General features: G+C 39.5%; 1 protein-coding gene across 1 annotated transcript in view; it reads left to right on the top strand.

The window, feature by feature from the left end:
* spcs3 (signal peptidase complex subunit 3) overlaps positions 1-20,002 on the top strand; it is a 33,641-nt gene extending 13,639 nt beyond the window's left edge. The window contains exons 4-5 of the mRNA XM_086082310.1: positions 902-1,017; positions 19,743-20,002. Of these exons, the coding sequence (XP_085938436.1) occupies positions 902-1,017; positions 19,743-19,875 (249 nt within the window). The 3' untranslated portion in view covers positions 19,876-20,002. The remainder of the gene's footprint in view (positions 1-901; positions 1,018-19,742) is intronic.
* Positions 20,003-21,703: the final 1,701 nt, after the last annotated feature.

The following is a 21,703-nucleotide window of genomic DNA, read 5'->3' as shown; positions in this document are numbered from 1 at the left end:
AAACACTCAACTGAAAGAAGACAGCATGCGGACACTCAACACGCCCCCCAGTAGTGCCAGTGTTGCGCCAAAGTACTTACTAGGGCTGAACGATTTTAGAAAAAAAAAATTTTTGATTTTGATTTTTATTTAATTACAAATATTACAATTTCGATTTAATTTCACATTTGGCTTTTTATTCACAATGTACAGTAACATTTCCAAACATGACTGAAAATGACATACCATGAAATTATTAAAAGCTGTTACTCGAATAATGCAAGAACACAAAAGAGGGTTGCTTTTTAATAAATTTGCCAAAATTTCTACATTTCTGATTTTTCTGTCAAGATGATCTGTGTGTATATTAAACGGAAATAAAATGAAACTTTTCAACTCTGGCAAATTACTGCAATGAAAATGAGTGAAAATTCTAAATCAATTTCACTACTAACTTTTTGTGCCCTACATGGACAGGCCCCTCTCTACATCGCCAATTTAATCAAGCCCCCTACAGTTCGGTTCGGAGTCTGAGGTCGTCCGGGCCTGGACCTGTTGATGCTCCCACGAACATTCTTTAAAACTTGAGACCGGGCTTCTAAAGCTACCGCCCCTCGACTGTAGAATGAGCTTCCACTGGACTTGCACTCCCTGGACTCAGTGGATGCTTTCACAAAACAATTTAAAAAATGGTTTAAGAATGCGCTCTAGTTCCATAAATGTGCAGACTTTGTTTCCCCTGTTGTATTTTATTTTTATGCTCCATGTTATTTGTTCACAGACCACTTTTATTTTATTTTTTGCGAGTGCCCAATTTTTTTTTTCTCTCTTCCATGTCACCTTAGGGTCTGCCTAAAACAGAAGCCGGTTGACATATGCTCATCTTAAAATGTGTGTGTGTGTGTGTGTGTGCGTGTGCCAGTCTTTGAACCAGGTGGTGCTCTGGGATAAGATTGTCCTCCGAGGTGAAAACAACAAACTGAACCTCAGAGAGACAAAATCCAAATACTTCTTCTTTGATGATGGAAACGGTCTCAGGTAAGACATACATGTGGCTGGATTTGTGCTGAAAGTAGATTCAGACACGTTTTTCTCAAATAGTGCGGTGCGATCCCGGGGTGGGGGGGGGGGTTTGACCTCAGGTGTGCTGTAGGGGAACCAACCTATCATCACCATTTTATTTCACCCACCTTCCGTCGTCACAGCTATTTTAGGAACGACCTACAAAGGTGGGCATTACGTCATTACTGTGTCCGTCACTGTTAAGTAGACAAAAATAAGCACTGATACTCCCCTTCTTCAACTGCTGCCAAGTAAATTAGATGGTAGATAATATATCAATATAATAGCCTTATATAAGTTTACACTTAATATAAATTATATATAGCATAAAATATTTTGTTAAATACCATATTTGGTCATTTGATTACCAGTCAGGCCATTCTTGTTCTATTAATAAAGTGAATCAGAATGTTACTCTTAAACTAGCTGGTCTTCACTTCACACAGATTAACATGATAGACGCACATCACACAAATGGATGTATTTCTACACTAAACACTTCACACACAAACAAATATATGAAATATTGTGGAAAATACTTTACACACAGTATATATATGAAATATTTTGGAAAACACAAGAAAATACAATATATTGGGGAACATTTTGTGCACGCACACACACACACACACACACACCCCCACACACACAGGAATTGTAATCCTTTAACCCCTTTTATTTATACCCCCCCTGCATTTCCTCCTTAAACTGCCCTTTGTAGCTGGGGTACTCCAAAAAAGCTATGTTTCCCTTGAGGAACACTAGCTTCTCGAAGTTGCCGCTGGCCAGGGCATCGCCGGCTATTGAGAACATCCTCTACACGGCAGCAGAGCTAGGAAGCAGGGTGTTATATTTTAGGAGCAGGTCGACCTTATCCTTATCTGGTTAAAGGTCGGGTTCAGAGAAAACATTGGTGGCAGTTTCCTAAGTTAGTGCTATGTGATGATATACTTTGTCGTAAAGGTTGCAGTGTCCCAGGGAAGCTTGAGTGTTATCAGGTGGTGACACCAGCGTTACTTGTTACAGAGACTATGCATTTTCTTCATGGCAATCCGTGTTCTGGTCAATATAGTGCTGAGTGCACTATTAAACAAGCATTGACTATGTGCTATTGGCCAGGAATGAGATCCGACCTTGAAAACTTTTGTAACCTGTTCGAGTCATGTGAAGCCTTCAGGAAACCGGTGCCACAACAAAAAGCGCCTTTACATTCTATTCAGTCAGACAGACCGTTTCAGTTTGTGTGTACAAACACACAGTTACTGTACTGTAACTGAACTTACGATTACTACGATAGGCAATAGATATATACTGGTAATACAAGATCATTTTACCAAATATGTTCATGCTTATGCCATGCCAAACCAAAAAGCGGTGAAAGTGGTCCAGTTACTTTGTGAGCGATGCATCCCTGACCATGGTATTCCTGAAGAACTGTTTTCACTATATTATATTATATTATTATTATATTCACTATCTGTCAATGACTAAACATTAAAAAGAAAAGGACATCGCCATTTCACCCACGAGGGAATGGCATGGTGGAAAGATTCAATCGGACGTTGAAAGAACAATTGGCTAAACTGATTCAGGATCATGGGGGTGAATGGGACTATTATTGACCCCTATTAATGCCACCCCACACTCAAGCACGGGGAATTCACCCTATTTTCTTGCTCATGGCACAGAGCCATGGCTACCTGCAGAGGTCCAAGTGGGTCCCCCAGAGAATCTGTCAGCCCACAAAACTATGGATCAGAACTGGTTTCACGTATGGGTTTGGCATTTGAGACGGTTCACAGGTATCGAGAGGAACAAGAACTAAAACGTGAATACTACTCTAACAAACAGGTTAATTTCAAGCCTTATGGTTGTGGGGATTTGGTGTGGATCGATAATCCTACCACACAATGACAGAAGCTATGTCCAAACTGGACCGGACCTTTAAAGGTCATTTCTGTTAATGATGATGTTAAAGATCCTCAGGTTACACAAAAAAACATTCACTATGATTGTTTGAAACCTTTCCGGGGCACTGAGGTAACATTACCAAAAACTGTATTTTCCTACCAGGGACCTTACGTCGAGTTACACAGCATTGTCTGGTTCTCTTCCCTATGGTTTTGGTGATAGTGGGTTGACTCAAATGTCAGGGCCCGCTAGGCCTTCTGTGCCATCACAGAGAAGACCAACCGGCCGTGTCTCCCATAGGCCATGTTTGCATACCCTATGTGACCCTTTAGGGCACTCTACGACCAGGAGCGGCCATATTATTCGAAAGCCGCAGCGCCTTCTTTCATGAGGTGGTTATGCTGAATTTAAAAACAAAAAACAAAACAGCATTCGGAGAGGGAATAGCTCCAGTACAACTTTATTTCCTCCTCCTGTTCTCCAGTCAACACCAACACCATCACAAACGTTTCCCCCTCATTTCTCTTAAGTATCTTTCCGCCATTTGCGCTTATTTACAATAATATAGTTCCGTCCCCCCAAATCAAAACCAAAATAGATCCTCCACAAATACATGTAAAAATATGAAAATAAATTTTCCTCTCTTCAAAATGAAATGTCCACATTTTGTCTGGGACATAAACAGGCTGTTCACACATAAAAAAAATCCTCTTACATATATATATACATACACACACACATACACACACACACACACACAGAATGGATAGAATCAGGAATTAGTACATCAGAGGGACAGCACATATTAGAGGCTTTGGAGATAAAGTCAGAGATGCCAGACTGAGATAGTTTGGACACATGTCCAGAGGAGAGATAGTGAGTAAGAGAGAATATAAGGAGGGAGCTAATGTCAAAATTATATTTTTGACATTCCTAATTAGATTAGGGGCTCAATCCTAATTAGATTAGGGGGAATTTCCTAATTAGATTAGGGGCCCCTTCCTAATTAAAATTAAGGGGGAATTTCCTAATTAGATTAAGGGGGATTTCCTAATTAGATTAAGAAGGTATTTCCTAATTAGATTCAGGATGGGGTTTCCTAATCAAGATTTATGACCCTACATGAATACCTTATTGTCATGGTGATTGATGACGTGCACGTGGTGTTCATACATGTTTATTGCAGATATCATGGCTGACATGGATTCAGAAGTAAACAATGTCTGGTCGACTTCCGGATCTGGTGCACACCCCCTAGACCCCTAGATAGTGATTAATAATGAGATTGAATCACGTGATCGGAGGGAGTGGCTTCGTATGGAGGTAAAAAAATGCTGGGAAAGAAGTTCTATTCAGTACCATCTTGGTGAGGGGAAAAACGTGCAAGCAAACACGACACAACGATTGTATTTTTAGAAGCCGTAGAACAAGAAGTATAAGGTAAGACTAAGATGCGACAAGATGGTTTGTATTATAGAATTAAAAAAAACTAATATCAAGTCATACATTATACATGAAAAATGTTTTAAGCATTAGTTTCCGTTGTTTATACACTAAAATGAGAATTTCAACACAATTACAGATGTTTACACTCAAGGAGCAAGCACCTGTCAAGAGTTGCACAGCAATAGGCACAGGCTGAACTTCACACTTTTTGCAAAGCATTAAACACAAAACACTACACACATCTTTATACCTTAGACACAGATAAGGCGGTTACTTCTTTGTCATTACAAAGCCCTGGCTTGCCAATGAATACACACATTGGATAAGCACATCCGTGGAAGCATACGTGCTTAATTGAAAATACTTCATGCAGTTGTTTTTATTTGTCTACAATATTTTGTCTACACTTAACAGTAGTAAGAATTATTTGTTCTAACTTTTATTGTTGAGTGATATGCTACTGTAGCTAAACATGGTAAGAATAAGCATCAAAACAGTGTTGTGCAGTGAGTTTGTAGAATTTGTGTACATTGTATACCTCAAAATTAATCATAAAGAATGTTTTTTCATTTAACCTTAAAAAAAATGACGTAAAATTTATAAAACAAAGAAGTACAAGTTAAGGAGTTCATCTGAAATGCTCTCAATTTTGATTTAAAGTCATTCAAGGAGATAAAGTCTGTTAATTTGTAGTCCTTTTGCAATAGGTTCTATGTAGAAGGGGTAGAGAAGACCAGCTTTTTTGTCTTTTTTCCCCCTAAAACTCAGTGCAGGCAAATGGAACGGTTAGCAACAAAATGTTATTTGAACGCAAACTTTAAGAATTAACACTTTTTGTGTGATGAAGTTGCAAACGTAAGAGGAAAGCATAATGGCCTTGTAGATAAAGGTGTGCCAGTGAGTCAACCTACAGGTAGCCAAAGGAGGATATCCCACTCTATCACACAGTTCACAATAATGGGGCAAGTTCCTAGAGTCAAGTCACTTTTTCACCTTACAAGCAATTTATTTCTGATGAAAAAACCCAGTTTGTGGGTTTGTCAATATCTTTTTGTCATCTAAATAACCCCTTACATAAAAATGTGGGGCAAAAAGTCTAGCACATGCTATTTCCTAGATATTATATATCTTTTTACAAATGTGTTTTGTATTGGTTATAGTCATTGCAATAGTGTCCGATCATCTGAAGTTAGTGAGATGACAACGGCTTTTTATAAATATGTGTATGTTTTTAATATAAGTGTGGACGTGTGACTGAAGTGTGTCATTTTGCAAACCAATCCAAATTGAGTGTAGTTGGATAATTGTGGCAATAAAAAACAAAAAACAATCAATAGACCTGTTTTCAAAACGGGTAAACGGTTGGGGGGAAAACTGTAATAACTACACAAATTAAATCTGAAAATAATGGATAAAACTATGCAACTCCCCTTACTGATACAGTGTGTAAGCTTACCTCTTGCATGTAGGGAGTTGGTGGGGTACTATGACTGTGGGGTGGGGGCGAGCACATGGTGTCATTAGGAGAGTTAATTCACAAAGATTTGCATGGCTCGATTGTAGTCCTGTGTGTAAGACAAGGTGCTGTGCGCACATGTGTGTGCTTTTGCATGAGGGCTTAACAGTGTAAGATTAAACCGTAACTATGTCGGTTTGAAAGAAGACTCGTCCTAAAGTCATGTTTAAGTAGAAATCGATCTTGTTCAAAAATCCTGTCTAACATTTTGGATTTAAAAAGGGGTGACAAGTGAAAACGAATTAAGCTTACCTATAAGCGTAACGGTGCGTGGTTTTGAGTCTGTCACATACATGGTCTGCACAGACAAGATGTGCAGCAGCAAGGGCAGATGGTCGTACACTCGTGAGACTTTTCTGAGGCTTGCTGGAGACACTAGGACTCTGTCTCGAGTTTATGAGTGTGTGTTTTAATGACCATCATTGTTGGGGGCTGGTGGACATTAGCGGCTGTCTAGACGCCTGACAGCGTGCTTTCCTTGGGACACAACAGTTCTTTTCAAATGCTAAAACACAAATGCCAATCCTCTGAACCAAATGACCAGTTGTCTAAACACATTTAATAAATGTAGCCCTCATTTGGCAATACCATAAACACCTTTCAAATGAAGACACAATTCACAAAACACAATGCTCCGTTGTCATAAATGTAAACACGTTTTGTCTTGCTAAAATACAAGTTGCAAAAGAACTCTGCTCACATTCTCAAATGAAAGCTCATGTGATGCTAAATGCTTGCCACAGTCAGCAATATTTGAACACAATCTACACAACTGCCATCATTCATTACACACAACTCAAAATTGAAGAAACTTGTTAATGATGTGACCGCACCTATAAACTGAAGTATGGAGTGCAGAGTTTGCTGGAGATTCGAAACAAACACAATGGATGGATGCAGAGAGCCATAGGAAGAGGAATTCGAGTCAAAGGAGTGAGAGGAGCAGGCCATGGAGGAAGAGCAGATCCAGGCGGGAGAGCAATACAATCTCGCACCATCATTACGGACGAGATGTGAGCAACAGTCATTGACCATGTCGGTGTACATGGCATGACAAAGGCTGAAGTGATGACTTCCACAGAACAAACCAAATCAGAGAGTGGATCGCCACCAACAGTAACCAGTTTCTAAACATCTTTCTGCCACCCTACTCGCCTTTCCTAAACCCTATAGAGGAGTTCTTCTCCTTCCCGGAGATAGAAGGTTTATGACAGACAATCAGACACCAGAGAGAGCCTCCTGAGGGCAATGGAGTCGGCCTTTCTTCTCTGCCCCTTTTTTCTTCCTCTACCTAAATTCACTTCAATTGCAACCCCACTGGACAACCTTCTCATACCAACCTCTAGAATTTGATGTGGTCTTCCATATGCACCCCTCGCCTCCTTTGTTACCAGCTCTTCTTATTCTCAATATGAAATAATATCTATATACCACTCATACTCACTATGCAGGACATAAAAATAAAAAAAAGTAATATGGAATGTTCGGGGTATTCGTAATCAGGAAAAAAACTAAAAACATTTTTTAACCATCTTATTACAGTTTTTCTCAATTGTCAAAAAAAAAATCATGAAACCTGCACCCACTTTCTCAAAACCTTAAACACAAATCCAAAAATGCTAACAATTTAACACTTCAAAACCTATTATCCGGTGTAAAATCCAAACAATGTGTTCAGATCATACACACAGCAAGTAAAAAATATATTCGCCACAAGAGCATTTGCAGTTAGACACTACATCAAATAATTTAAGACACAGCATCCAGGGCATGTAGTCAACAGAAAGGTTTATTTTACATGCATCGAACAAACATGATCAAGTCAAAATTAAAATTGGCACTTTCAATAAAAAAAAATGTCAAAATGATACGCCGATCAGCATGTCCATAACAAAAAACTACAGTACGTAAAGGAAAGGCCCATTACAGTAGGCCTACTGCACAAGTCACTGATACTCATTCTGCATCATGTCTTCGTGCTGTGTCTGGCCAGAGGCCTTCATCCATGTCACAGGCAATATTCCCCCTTGCCATGCACCGAGGGAAAAAATGCTCTGGTGTGCAGAACCCAGTCTTGAAATGACTCCACAGGTACTGTAGATTATCACAGGCCTGTTCTATTGCCTCCAATAAATTTGCTCTGGTTTAAGGCTCTTGGTCGTGGACCTGCCATCATTGGAAACGTGTTCAATTATGGGTTGTTGTGTTTGAAAGATGACGACTGTGTTGGAGTTGTGTTCATATTCTGCTGCCAGCGTCTAAAATGTTGCAACACACGTGTATCACTATGTGAAAAGTGTTAAAAAAAAGTGTGAAATGTGTTTAAGGTTTATCAAAAAGGAGTGGCTGAGTTTTGAGAATTGAGTGTAAGGTTTGGCTGAAAAAGTGTTTCATTCGAGAAATGTGTCCCGGAAACAGAATTTGGTTCAGAGAATGGTGTTTAGTATTTTAGCAACTGAGAAAAACTAAGTTAAAGGCTGACATACGTTTCATACAAGAAACTCACATAAATCAGAACAACACTATGTCAATAGTAAAGAATACAATCAAATATTCTCATCAACTTATAATAGTAAGAAAAGATGTGTCTCAATATTAGCAAAAATATTTTCCTGAGCTGCAATTCATCTGACATTGATCCACAAGGTAGATTTATTATTATTAATGTAACTCTCAATCATATCACCTTCACCCTAGCTAATGTTTAGGAACCTAACAAGGACGACCCTGCTTTTTTTTTCTTCGTAATTTTTCACCCTTACTATGTGACACAACAAACATTATATTGGCCGGCGATTTCAACACTGTTCTATACTCTGGAATAGATCGTTATAATGCTTTGGATACTGTAAGGAATTGACACTCTATTGATATAATTAAACGGTAAAACAGATTATGGTCTTGGTGATAGTTGTAGAAAAAAATCCATCACTGAAAGAATATTCATATTGTCCCCCCGTCCATCACTCTTTCTCTTAAACATCCAACAAGATGGCGCTTCAATTCATCTCTCTTAGATGACCCAGATTTTACCCTCATGATCTGAAAAGAGTGAACAACCTTTTCATACCAACCTCTAGCATTTAGCATGTTCTTCAATATGCACCCCTCATCCCATTATTATGGGAAACTGGAAAAGCAGTAGTCAGAGGTAAAACCATATCATATACATCATATAAGAAAAAACAGCAGCAGAAATTGGAAATTAATCTAGAGCAACACATTAAATACTTAAAAAAAACAATACTCTAATAACCCATAGTAAACAAACTCAAAATAAATTAAGACTTGTTAAATTACAACATGAAACTATCGTACAAAGAAAACAGAATGTTAAATCCCACAATTTAAGTACAAACAATCCCAATATAGTATTAAATCGAGCAAATTTTTGGGAAACTTATTACAACAAAGAAAAAGCACTTTTTCCATCAATACTGGACCCTGCAGGCAACGATACACAAAACCCACTGAAAATAAATAATGTATTTTATAATTTCTAAGAACCTCTATTCATCAGAATATGAACCTCACCAATTAGAGATAGATAACTTTTTAAACAATGTGACTTTGCCTTCACTTACTCAGGACCAAGCAAACACTTTAGACAAAACTATGACTATCCAAGAACTTAAACAAGCTCTTAATAAATTGCCAAATAAGTTACAGATCACCGGGGCCTGATAGATTTCCTGCTGAATTCTACAAGCATTTTGGGGATATTTTATCACCACTACTTATTATAGTTACTACAGAAATCAGAATGACCTCGTCATATAGTATTTAGAAAGCTCAAGATTTTTTCCCCTGTTGATCGCCCAGGTCTTGACATGGTCCAGGCCAAGATTGAAGTCACTTGGATCAAACGTGTAGGAGAAATGAGCAAGAGTATGCCCCCTGTAAATGTTCAAAAATCGCCAAAAATCGAACATTAAAAAATTCATAGCTCACTTCCTGTTTATTTAAGCTTATGGGTCCGAGAGACTTTTTTGTAGGTCTTGGGCTAACTCAAATACAAACAATTCTTCGTAGATTTTGCTGTAATGTACAACTGAGGCTACTTCATTAAAATTTTCTAGGGTGTGCTAGTGAGTCATTTTTGTAAAAATCGCACAATACATGATACAATATTGCAAATTTTTCCAGGCCAGATGTGTGTGCCAAGTTTCATGAGTTTGTGTGCATGTTTAGGCCCTCAAATTTGGCGTTATTTTCTTGGCGAACAGTACCTTGCCACACCCACAGTGATTCGCGAAAACTCACAAACTTTGTGTTATGACATCATGAAGGCCTAAACACTTTTGTGAGCAAATATGACGTAGATCCAGTTAACGTGGTTGGAGAAAAAATTTGAAAGAAAAAAATGCAACAAAAAACATTTGCCAGTGGTGACGCTATCAGTACGAATAAATATAAGTTGTAGATGTAGATGACCTGGACTCTCATCAAATGTGAGAAATTTAGAGAAAATAGTATCATCTGGTTCAAGTTAACCCAGGCTTTATTGTCATGGTGAATCATCAGACTTTGCAGCACCGTAACGACCACGCCCTTTAAAAGTTACAATATTCGGTGTTGGGCATGTTTAACATCTTAAGGCTTTCCTGACAAAATTTCTACTGGATCCCTCAAACGAGCTCGGCACAATAGATAAAAATGTAAAGTATGAAATTTCTTGTCACCACTAGATGCCGCTACATGTATAACCAAATATTATCATATAGATGTTTTTCCTTTTCATGCATCTTAAAAGCATGCTTTTAAAATGCATGAAAAGTTTGGGATTTTTTGGAGCTTGTACAGCGGAGTTATTAAGCATTTCCTCTTTTTTGATGAAGGAAATATTTAAGTCAAAATTTGAGGCCCCGACCCCGTCATATAGTATTTCAAAAAGTCAAGATTTTTTTCCCCAGTTGTTGTCCCAGGTCTTGAGATGATACATGCCAAGTTAAAAGTAAATCGGATGAAAACTGTTGGCAAATGGGCAAAAAGAATGACCACAGTCAATGCGCAAAAATGGGACAAAATTGGACATTCAAAAATTCATAGCTCGCTTCCTGTACGTTTTAGGATATGGCTTCCACTGACTTTTTTGTGTGTCACATTTCACACTTTTCCTAAACACTTTTCACATAGTGATACACGTGTGTTGCAAAATTTTAAACACTGGCAGCAGAACAAGTAGGATCGTCCTTGTTGGGTCAATAAACATTAGCTAGGGTGAAGGTGATATGATTGAGAGTTACACATATATACATACATAATAATAAATCTACTTTCTGGATCAATGACAGATGAATTGCAGTTGAGTAAAATATTGTTGCTAATATTGAGACACCTCTTTTCTTACTATTATAAGTTGATGAAAATATTTGATTGTATTCTTTATTATTGAGATGGCACCCCCGAACCCCAGGCCCAGCGGGGGATGTGATCCCACCCAGTGTATATACAAGTTTGTGTGTGTGGTGCATTAAAATTGGGAGCAGGTGAGATAGAGCAGAGGGAAATGATATCCCCCCGCTCCACTCCACCTGCTTCCCAGACATGTCGGTGAATGTATGTGGTGCATAAAAAAATTAAAAATAGGGCGTGCGTGGTGGCGCGGCGGGGATACAGATGGGAGACCGCAGCACTGCTTAATACTGCGGTCTACCCCAACCCATGGCTCCCCACCCCGACACACCCGCCCCCACTAGTTGTGGGGTGCATTAAAATTGTAGGTGAGTTGAGTATGAACACCGCATGCATCAATCATCATGACAATAAGGTATTTGTGTAGGGTCATAAATCTTGATTAGGAAAAACCCCTCCTTAATCTAATTAGGAAATACCTAATTAATCTAATAAAGAAGTTCCCCCTTAATCTAATTAGGAATTTCCCCCTTAATCTAATTAGGAAATTACCCCTTCATCTAATTAGGAAATACCCCCTTAATCTAATTAGGAATGGGCCCTTAATCTAATTAGGAATGTCATCAATCAAATGTTGACGTTCGCTCCCTCCTAATACTCTCTTGAGTATATTGGCAGAAGGATGCTGAGTTTCCAAATGCCAGGCAGGTGGTCTAGAGAGGAAGACCAAAGAGGAGGTTTATGGATGTAGTTAAAGAGGACATTGTAGTTGGTGTGAGAGCAGATTATGCAGAGGACAGGATTAGATGGAGACAACTGATACACTGTGGATACCTGAAGGGAAAAGCTGAAAGGAAAAGAAGAAGTTTCCAACTCAAAACAATACAATGACCTGTGACTATCAAAAACCTAAGCCGGCAATCTCCCCTGCGTCTACAGACCAAGTTAACTAATTTAGCCGACACCTCTTATTATAAATACTTCAAAATTAGGTGCGATATAAAGCAAGCTACCTACCTTTCAACACTTTTTCAGCGGTGAAAGAGGAGTTTTTTATAGTGACTGCCAACAAACAGAAAAAATACTGCATGAAAATCAAATCGAAAACGAAGCGAGAGGGGGAAATTCCACTTTAAGTCATATCTAAAAATAGACTCAGATAAAAAAACTTAGAGGCATTTTCTCAGAGAAGCTCAGACAAATGTGTATCAAAATCACACGAAATGCCGTCAAAAGTAATGGCGGAAACGAGTCAATTGTCGCATTACGCAGACCTATAAATGATTATTCAAGAAGATTAACTTTCATTTTGCAGTTCCTCAGGTAGCCCTTAAGGTCCCTGATGGCCTCGGTGACTTGCGGGTTACCAACAGTCTCCTCCGTCCCCGAGACCTGAGGCTCTTCCAGCACAAAGTTACCGGCATTATCATCAAATGTCATACTGGCGTCAGTTTTGCTCTCTATATGGACCAAGCTCCTTAGTCTTCTTTAGTCTTCTGTTCTTCTTCTTCTTCGTCGGCGGTGGCTTCTTCTTCTTCGTTATTGTTTTCTTCTTCTAGTTTAGTGACTGATTTACAACTCTTTGATGCATAGACCGCCACCTACTGTACAGGCACCATAAAGCGGTTCCATATACATTCAACTTTATACAGTCACTGCAGTCGATGCAATTCAATGCAATGAAAGCAAACAAGCAAGCAACCACGCTGCTAGCTAGCAACCGTCGTTCCCAACGGACTGTCTACCTATGACGATTACACTGATGTATGAAAACCTACTTCCGTCTTTGCTTTCTCCGCCATTTTTTTTCTCCCCCGCATCATTCATCATTCGCCAGAAAAACGTGGGTCCGTCGGCGATGGACCGACGGACAGTACGTCACTTCCGACTGACCACCCACCTGCTAATGGCACAACCTACCAAGCAAGTTGTGCCACAAAACCACTTTTTTTCAAAAGCTATATTTCTATATATATATATATATATATTGAAGATCCAAAGTGATTGCTCCCAGGGATGCAGAACATCCTAAACTATATGAACATATTTTAGTTGGAGGAATTCCTGTAATCACCTTACTTACTTACTTACCCCGCTCTCCCTACTAGAAAGTTAAAATTTAATTACATTGCACATTCACTAATTGCACATTCACTAGAGTATGTGGCAGTGGTGCTCTCGTTGCCAGAGGGTGCGCAATGAGTATTAGTTCCTCTGCAGACATGCACTTAGAATAATTTTATAAACAAATCATACTATTTATAGTCACAGTGGAGAGTTAGGGGGCACAAAACTCTGGAGCTCTCCGGAAACTGACCGACATAGCGGTGGATGGCTTTTCGGGCCCACAGGTCTCCCTCCAGCACCGAGGAGGCCGCGAGCGAGCGCACCACCACCGCTGAGATGTCTCGCAGACCTCCATCATGGTGCGGAGTCTAGAAGGGGGTAGCCTGCGTCTGGCCTCCCAGCAAGTGCCGCATCGGCACACTCCGTCCACTGTGTAAGGTCACGGCGAGACCGGCCAGCCTCTGCACTACAACAGCATTTTCTTTAAATGTGGAAATTGGATGGATGTTCAATTCTTCAATCATCATTTGAAAAAAAAAACGGCTCGTTTGCAAGACATGTAGTGCAGTTAGAAAAAAAAAAAAAACCTGTGTGGGACGCAAACAATCCCGGGACCTGCTGCTTTCAGAGTGAGTGCCCTAACCACTACACCATGCGCTCGTATACGGCCATTGGTGCAAAGTTTGTACTGGCGCAGCACGTGTAGAACCTTTCTGGGAATTTGAGACGGCCAATTCATTGCACTCCACACATTCTGCCCCTTAAACATTGTGTATTTTCGCTCCAGTGCAGTACAGTGCATTTCTATCTGGTAATTTTGACGTGGACGTTTCTGCTGCATCACGACTGGAATTCCCTTAGTCGACTAACAGTCGTTAATCGAGCGTTAAAAAATTTAGTGCCGTTTAAGGCACTTTAAATTAACGCGATATTAACATGATAATTTTGACACCCCTAATATTCAGTATACATATTCAATACAAATACAAATACACTGAATAAAATAAACTTAGTACATTAAGAGCATTCAAGAAAAATACATAATTTTATTAAATAGAAAATAAAATAAGAAGTGTATCTGTTACCACAACTCTGTGATTAGGACCTATAGGGTTTAGAGACTTTGGCTTATTAAACATATTTTGAGTTTGGTTTTGAAGTTGTTTAGTGACATTGACTGAGCTAATATTTTGATATATTTGTTCCATATCTGACCCCCCTTAATATCTTATTGAATGTAGTGCAGAATGAGCAGCAAAATTACTGTAAGTAGCGATCTTGCAGAATCTCTTTTGCAGGATAAAGAATTTGTGAAGGTGAAATAGGGGTGGGCGATATGGGCAAAAAAAAAATCTCAATATTTTTTCAAAAAACTCGATGACGATATTCTACAAAAAAATCTTGTAAATCTGCACTCTAAATAGTGCTTTACTTCTATAAAACACTACCACCAAGAATGAAAAAGTGTTTTTTGATAGCAAAATACGTTTATTTACATTCAACAGTGTAACAATTTGACACAACAATTTGGCAAACTATTTACAAATGTGTGCAACTGTGGTACTATTTACAATTATGTGGATGTTTCAACGACAGTTTTTCTTTTTGTGTAACACTCCCCTGCGTGCAAGGAGACGCAACAGGATTTGCACAACAGATTAGTTTCACTGCGATTGCCTCTTCGCGTGCAGACGCTACACTTTCTTGCCGGCCGTTTTTTCCGGGGAAAAGCTGCCCAAGGCTTTCCTCCACCCGTTTCCAAAAAAAAAACAAAAAAACATAGTGAATGTCTTTTAACGTCTTTGGCGCCCCTCCGTAGGTTTTTACTAAACGTTATTTAACGTTTATGGCAGTCAAAGAGTTAAATGTCTTTTATGATTCTATTATAGCAGATCTGGTAAATGGTAAATGAACTGCTTTTTATATAGCGCTTTTAACTACACCATATGGTGCCTAAAGCACTTTACAATGACTCACATTCACCCATTCACATCATCACTTTTTAATCTGCAGTAATTCAATTCAATAAGACTTTATTTGTCCCCGAGGGTCAATTCACTGGCATACGAGCAGTATTAAAAGACAGGCATTACACCAGCAAACATAAAACATACACAAAATGCTACAATAAAAAAAGAAAATGGAAATGCTCTGCTTCACACTAAAGTGCTACATGCGTTCAGTCAGTCCATCGCAGTTTGGGCAGGCAGGGGTCACTGTTCAAGAGATTTACTGCTCTGGGGACAAATGTAGCCCTCCTCCGCTGTGTTCTACTGCTTGGGCATCTCAAGCCTGATGGGAGCCATTCAAACATTGGGTGAAGCGAGTGAGAGAGGTCAAGCAAGATTCATTAGGCAGAGCGTAAGGTTTGTTGGTCACAAAAGGAAGACAAGGCTCTAACGGTGTCCAATGATTTTTGAACAGACCTTGGTAATATTAAGTAGGCTTGTCCGGTCTCGCAGGGTGATGGAGTGGAACCAAGAGGGGAAGGTTAAAATTCTCTCAATGAATGTATGATAAAAAGTAAGGAGAATGTCCTTTTTGAGCCCAAAATAACTGTTTCCTGAGCAGATATTGCCTTTGATGGCACTTCTTAATGATCACTTCAATGTTGGAGGAAAACCTCAAGAGGCAATCAAATATTGTACCCAAGTATGTGTATTCCTCCACAGGTTCACCCCGGATAGTGGTAGTGACAGCCACTGCCAGTTGTCTCTGCTTGTTGGAAAATGTAATGATCAGTTCTTTGGTCTTATAAGAGTTTAGCAGGAGCGAAGCATCCTCACACCAGGTGATGAAATCCTGCAGAACCGAGCTGTGGTGTAGATTGGGGGCAGACAGCAACGAGAGCAGGGCAGTGTCATCAGCAAATGTTATCAGATGACAGTTGGGCTGAGTGGACCTGCAGTCGTCGGTGTAAATAATGTAGAGCAGAAGTGAGAAAGCACATGCCTGAGGGGAGATTGTGGAGATGTGGAGAATGTGAGAGAAGGAGCCATTAACAAGCACCCTCTGTGATCGGTTGGTTAAAAAGTTAATAATCCACATGGTGAGCTGGTGATCCAGATTGAAGCGAGTTACCAACTTCTCTGCAAAGGATGTGTGGCTGCATGGTTAAACGCAGAAGAAAAGTCCACAAACAGGAGCCTGGCAACGGGGTCTCTAGATGTTTGTGGATGGTCTCCAAGATAAATGTTTTGGCATAGTCCACCTCCCTGCCGGTCCTGTATGCAAACTGCAACGGATCCATCAAGGGCTCAACAGACTAGGTGATAAAGTTTATAACAATCCTCTCCATTGCGACTTTATAAAGTGGCAAATTTGCGCGTTTAAAAAGTGGCAAATTTGCGACTATTAAGTGGAAAATTTCAGAGAAAAAAAGAGTTCTTACCAAAAATACACATACGATACGCGTACAAATCAGATGTTTGTGCCAATACTTTTCGGTTGGTTTTCAAATAAGGAAATAGTAATTGCTTTAGCAGAGATAAACCATTATCATGTTAAATGTCCCATAGTATGAAAATGCACTTTAGTGGGGTTTCTATCAATAATATGCATCCCTGGCCTGTCTACAATCCAACCAGGTATGAAAAAAGTCAGTCTGCGACTTCTTTAGATTTTTCCTCCCTTCGGGTTAGTGGCACCACCTCTGCTAAAAGGTTTGTCACGCCCACTGAAATTCTTTTCCTCCCCATGCTCGCAAATGCTCCGTGGAGAGGGGAAACAATGATCAGGAAAAAGTGGTTGCTTCCTTCATCCCAAGTCTTTGAGAAGACAGTGGATTCATTTTATTTTTGAAGGACGTGTATCGACATAATTTCTCAAAAGACTGTTTTGTTAGTGAAAGCCTGTTCAAAGCTGGATTTGCAACACGTTTAAACATAATGGATCCCAACAATGTGACACAACTGCAAACGGGAAAGATGTAAGTTTAAAATTTTTGATTTAGCCTTCCTTCCTATCCTTTCTAATAAGAGATGTGCACCTTCTACCATATTACTGGTGTATTTTTAGTGCCTAAAGTGGGTGCTACATTTGTCGTGTGGAAGTTGTTTGGTTAGAAGAGGTCAGATATGATAAAGCAGACGGTGGTTGAATAATATGGTTGCGTATTGTTTTGTCAAGATACAATCCGCAGTGGTTAATTTGCCGTGACTGGCAAATCGCCACCTAATTGACATGACTTTGTGATGCCAACCAGACGCTAAATGGTCTCGACGTGATGGCTTGCACGTTGCGACCGCGCAGTGGTCTAAATGTGCACATTTGTGTTATTCATAACCGCTTGTAGATGTCAAGTTTGCCACTTTAAAAAGTCGCAAATTTGCAAGGTCTTTCTTGGAATATTGCCCCCACCCTCTAAAAAAAAAAAATAATTCATACGTGGCCCTAATATGCCATCGTAGCGGTCCACGTTGGAATTTTAAAAGTTAAGAAATGCTCATTTACTATACTTCGCAATTTACAAATAACATCAACAGACTTGTATATTTTATTACTGTGTTTTCCGGACTATAAAGCCCATCGGGTTATAAGCCGTGCCGCCGACAAGGCTTGCTACCGCAGGCGATCCCGTCCGCCAAAACCGCCGCCCCTTCCCTCGCCCCACCGCGGCCGGTGCGGGGAACGCTCCCCGCTTTCCCGCCGGTGCCAGGCCTTGGAACCAGTCCGTTGTACACATTGGCTGCAGGGGTGAGAGCGCATGGGAAAAGTAGCGGCTTATAGTCCGGAAATACGGTATTAATCAGGTGAATATGGCTTTTCCAACTTCAAAACTCATCAATCATGACTTCAAGAAAGTTTGTTGAAAAAGCTTGAAAAATTGAGTTACTTCCTATAAGAGGCCAATGTTACGTTTTGAGTATTTTTTATTTTTTTATTTAAATATAATAAAATCATATTTATTCACATTGAGGGTTAATTTTTTCAATATAAACCATTTTGAAATATCTAGGTCAAAATTGCTTTGGTCATAAGTACTCTGAGATCCACATGCGAAAAAATTCATTAGTATCAACTGCAAATAGTATAGGAAACAAAGAAGAAGAGGCTGCTGCCAAGTCATAATATAAATAAAGAGCAGAGGTCCAAGGATAGAACCTTGAGTGTGGCACAGTCTGATGGACATCAATTTAAAGTTAAAGTACCACTGATTGTCACACCCACATAAGTGGGGTGAAATTATTTTTCCGCATTTGACCCATCCCCTGAGGGGGAGCGGTGAGCAGCAGCAGGAATGCAGCAGGAAACTGTTGTTTATCATGAATATAAGTTGTAAACCACGTAGGCTATGTGTAATTCCAGAAAAAAACATAATGTAACAGTTTCTGAAGTAAAATATTATAATTGACAGTATCACAGGCTTTTGATAAATAAATAAAAAATCCCAAAGCAAATTAATTTTTATCAAATTCAGTATAAACTTTGATTACAATCTAAATTAGACGTTTGCAAACATCTGATTTTACTTTAGAGAGCAATGATTGTTTTTGTCTTATTTTCTGACAAAACCAAACCAAATTAGTAACTGAATCTTTATTTGCTTCTGTTGTTTGAAATAACGTCCTGTTTTTGAATATAGCGATGGAAATGAAAACTTGTTTCATTAAATCAGATTAATTTATGAATCTGTTGATGGTTCAGTTTCAGGTTCAGTTAACCTAGAACATTTAATAAACAACTGACCAAGGAGGAAGACAACAGACTTGATTATTTTTGCTTGTGAGTAGAACGGACAGAGAATGTGCTCAGTTAGAATCTTCTATCTGCTCTGAGCAAATTCTGCCAGGCCTCCTCTTTATTTTTTTACAAGGCGTTCCCTACACAGACATTGCTGCTCTAAAGAATTTGGGGAAGCACATAGCAGCAACGTGACAATAATCCCATATAGGATTCATTGCACAGACAATAATGCAAGCGTTTTTCTTCCGCGCGGAAAGTTTCACTCAAATTTCACAGTTCAACCACAAAATGTTCCAGCTGCTATCTTGTAATAAGTTCCTGTGTTGCAACTGCAGCTTCTTCTCTCCAGACGACCAACCCACATGGTTCAAACATCGGTCACACTGCTGAATAAATGCTTTGCAATTACTAAAAGAGTAAATATGGGATAACTTATGTACATTTCTGACAGTTGATTAATCAATTATTAAACTAGCAATAAAATAAATAAAATTTTGAGTGTTGCATTGGCAAGAGATTTATCTATGATGGTAGGTTTGCATTGCAGATGGTGTTGTCTGATAACAAGCATTTTTTGTTGCCAGCGACTTAAACATTAATTGTATGTTGAGGGGACAGCCATTCCAGTGTGTTTGTACATGTATAAACTGACACTTCTCATCATATGTTGTGTGTTTTGTGCCAAGGCCAATAACTGATATGACTGATATTTTTCGTACAGGGCCAACAAGAACATCACGCTGACCCTATCATGGAATGTCGTTCCCAACGCTGGAATCCTGCCGCTTGTAGTTGGAAGTGGATACATCAGTCTTCCCTTTCCTGATAAATATGAGACTCCTAAAAGCTATTAAAATGAAAGAGAATTTCCGTTTATATTTTACAGTGCATTCTCTACTAACAGGCTTATTAAAATAGATTTATAGCCATACTGTGTTAATTCATGTAACTTTTGGTGAGGAATAAAATCAGGAACTAGAACCGTTTTGATCTTTTTTTTAACATCTCAGACAGGCTATACAAGCTATGTTGTTTGACAAATTGAAAAAATATTTATACTGTCATGGTATTGTGATACATTTGACTGTATACCATCAGGGGAGAGGGTGTACGACGGCGTATCAGGACCACGTATAAATATATAATTTGAGGCTGTACATGCGCAGTTGGTCTATACAGAACAGGAAGCTGAAGTCATGAGACAACAAGCTCAACTTCGCATCTTAAAAATAAAGAAGCGGTGGCTGCGGCAACAGAAGCACAGATACTGGAAGCAGCGGTAGAGTTGGAGGAGCAGCGGCCTCTCGGCAAAGAGCATCTACAAGTCAACTCTGTTGATTCCAAGCAAAAGGTTCAAGACTCCAAGATTATCAAGAGCAAACACAGCTACAAATAACCAGCACAAACCCATTCTCCCCATTTTACCAAGGTGAACCCACATGTGCTGAACTACCTAGCAATTCTGCTGTAATCAAACAGGGAAACTCACAGCGAATTCAGCAACTGTCGCCTGTCTACAACTACACATCAGCACCCCAGCCCGATACAACTCATCGAGTTCTTGACCAACAGTATCAACACAGTTCATCATCCGCTCATCCTCAGCAGATGTCGTCAGTAAGTGATGTAGCTAAATATTTAATGAGATGTGAACTAGTGTCATCTAACCTGCAGAAATACGTTGATAACCCAAAAAATTAACGTGGTTGGAAATCCTCCTTTCTGAATACCACTAACGACTTGCCCCTGTCTGCTAAAAAAAGAACTGGACCTCCTCATAAAATGGCTTGGTCCAAAGTCAACTGAACAAGCAAAGAGAATTAGTGCAGCTCAAATAAATGATGTCTCAGGAGCGCTCAAACTGATTTGGCAACGTTTGGAAGTAAGCTACGGAGCTCCTGAGGTAATCCAACATGCTTTTTCAAAAGGTGGAAAACTTTCCCAAAGTCGCAGCTAGAGTCAAGTAAGCTAACTGAATTAGAACTTGAACTACAACTATCTAAAACAGAGGGTTATTCTCCGGGGCTAGCCTTTCTAGATACAGCTCGGGGTGTAAATCCCATAGTGGAGAAGCTCCCTTACTTTTTGCAAGAAAAATGTATTTCCCGTGCATCCGCATATAAAGAGCAGTTCAATGTCATATTTCCACCATTTTTTATCTTTTGTAGACCAAGCACGCATAAGAAATGATCCTAGCTTCTCCTTCTTGTCAGCAGCTCAGGCTAAATATGTATTTTAGAAGTGAAAGGAAGAAAAGTTAAAGACTTTATTATTGAGTCAATGAATGGTAACACAACAGTGCCACTCCCTCCAATGCTAGAATGTGATATGATAACCTAAAGATCGTTCCCAGATTCCCTCACCTGAGATTGCACAGTACCACCCACATTTAAAGGGACTGTCTCACAAATTACATCCAATAGACCCAAATGCACAAATTATGCTGCTCTTAGGTAGGGACATCCTTAGACTGCACAAAGTGAGAGAGCAGTGCAATGGGCCTCACAACGCACCCTTTGGCCAGCGACTCGACCTTGGCTGGGTCATCGTGGGTAACGTGTGTTTAAATGGAGCACACAAATCAGCTTTAGTTACGACCTACAAAACTAACACATTGATCAATGGTCGTCCATCATATCTCAGCCCATGCACCAACGTCCTGCAGATAAAATACAATTCAGT

This window comes from Leptonotus elevatus, chromosome 8 (genome assembly GCF_054856555.1).
Source record: "Leptonotus elevatus isolate MCC_2025b chromosome 8, RoL_Lele_1.0, whole genome shotgun sequence".
NCBI lineage: Eukaryota > Metazoa > Chordata > Actinopteri > Syngnathiformes > Syngnathidae > Leptonotus > Leptonotus elevatus.
The sequence above is the reverse complement of the archived record's forward strand: the minus strand, read 5'-3'. Positions and strand labels throughout refer to the sequence as shown.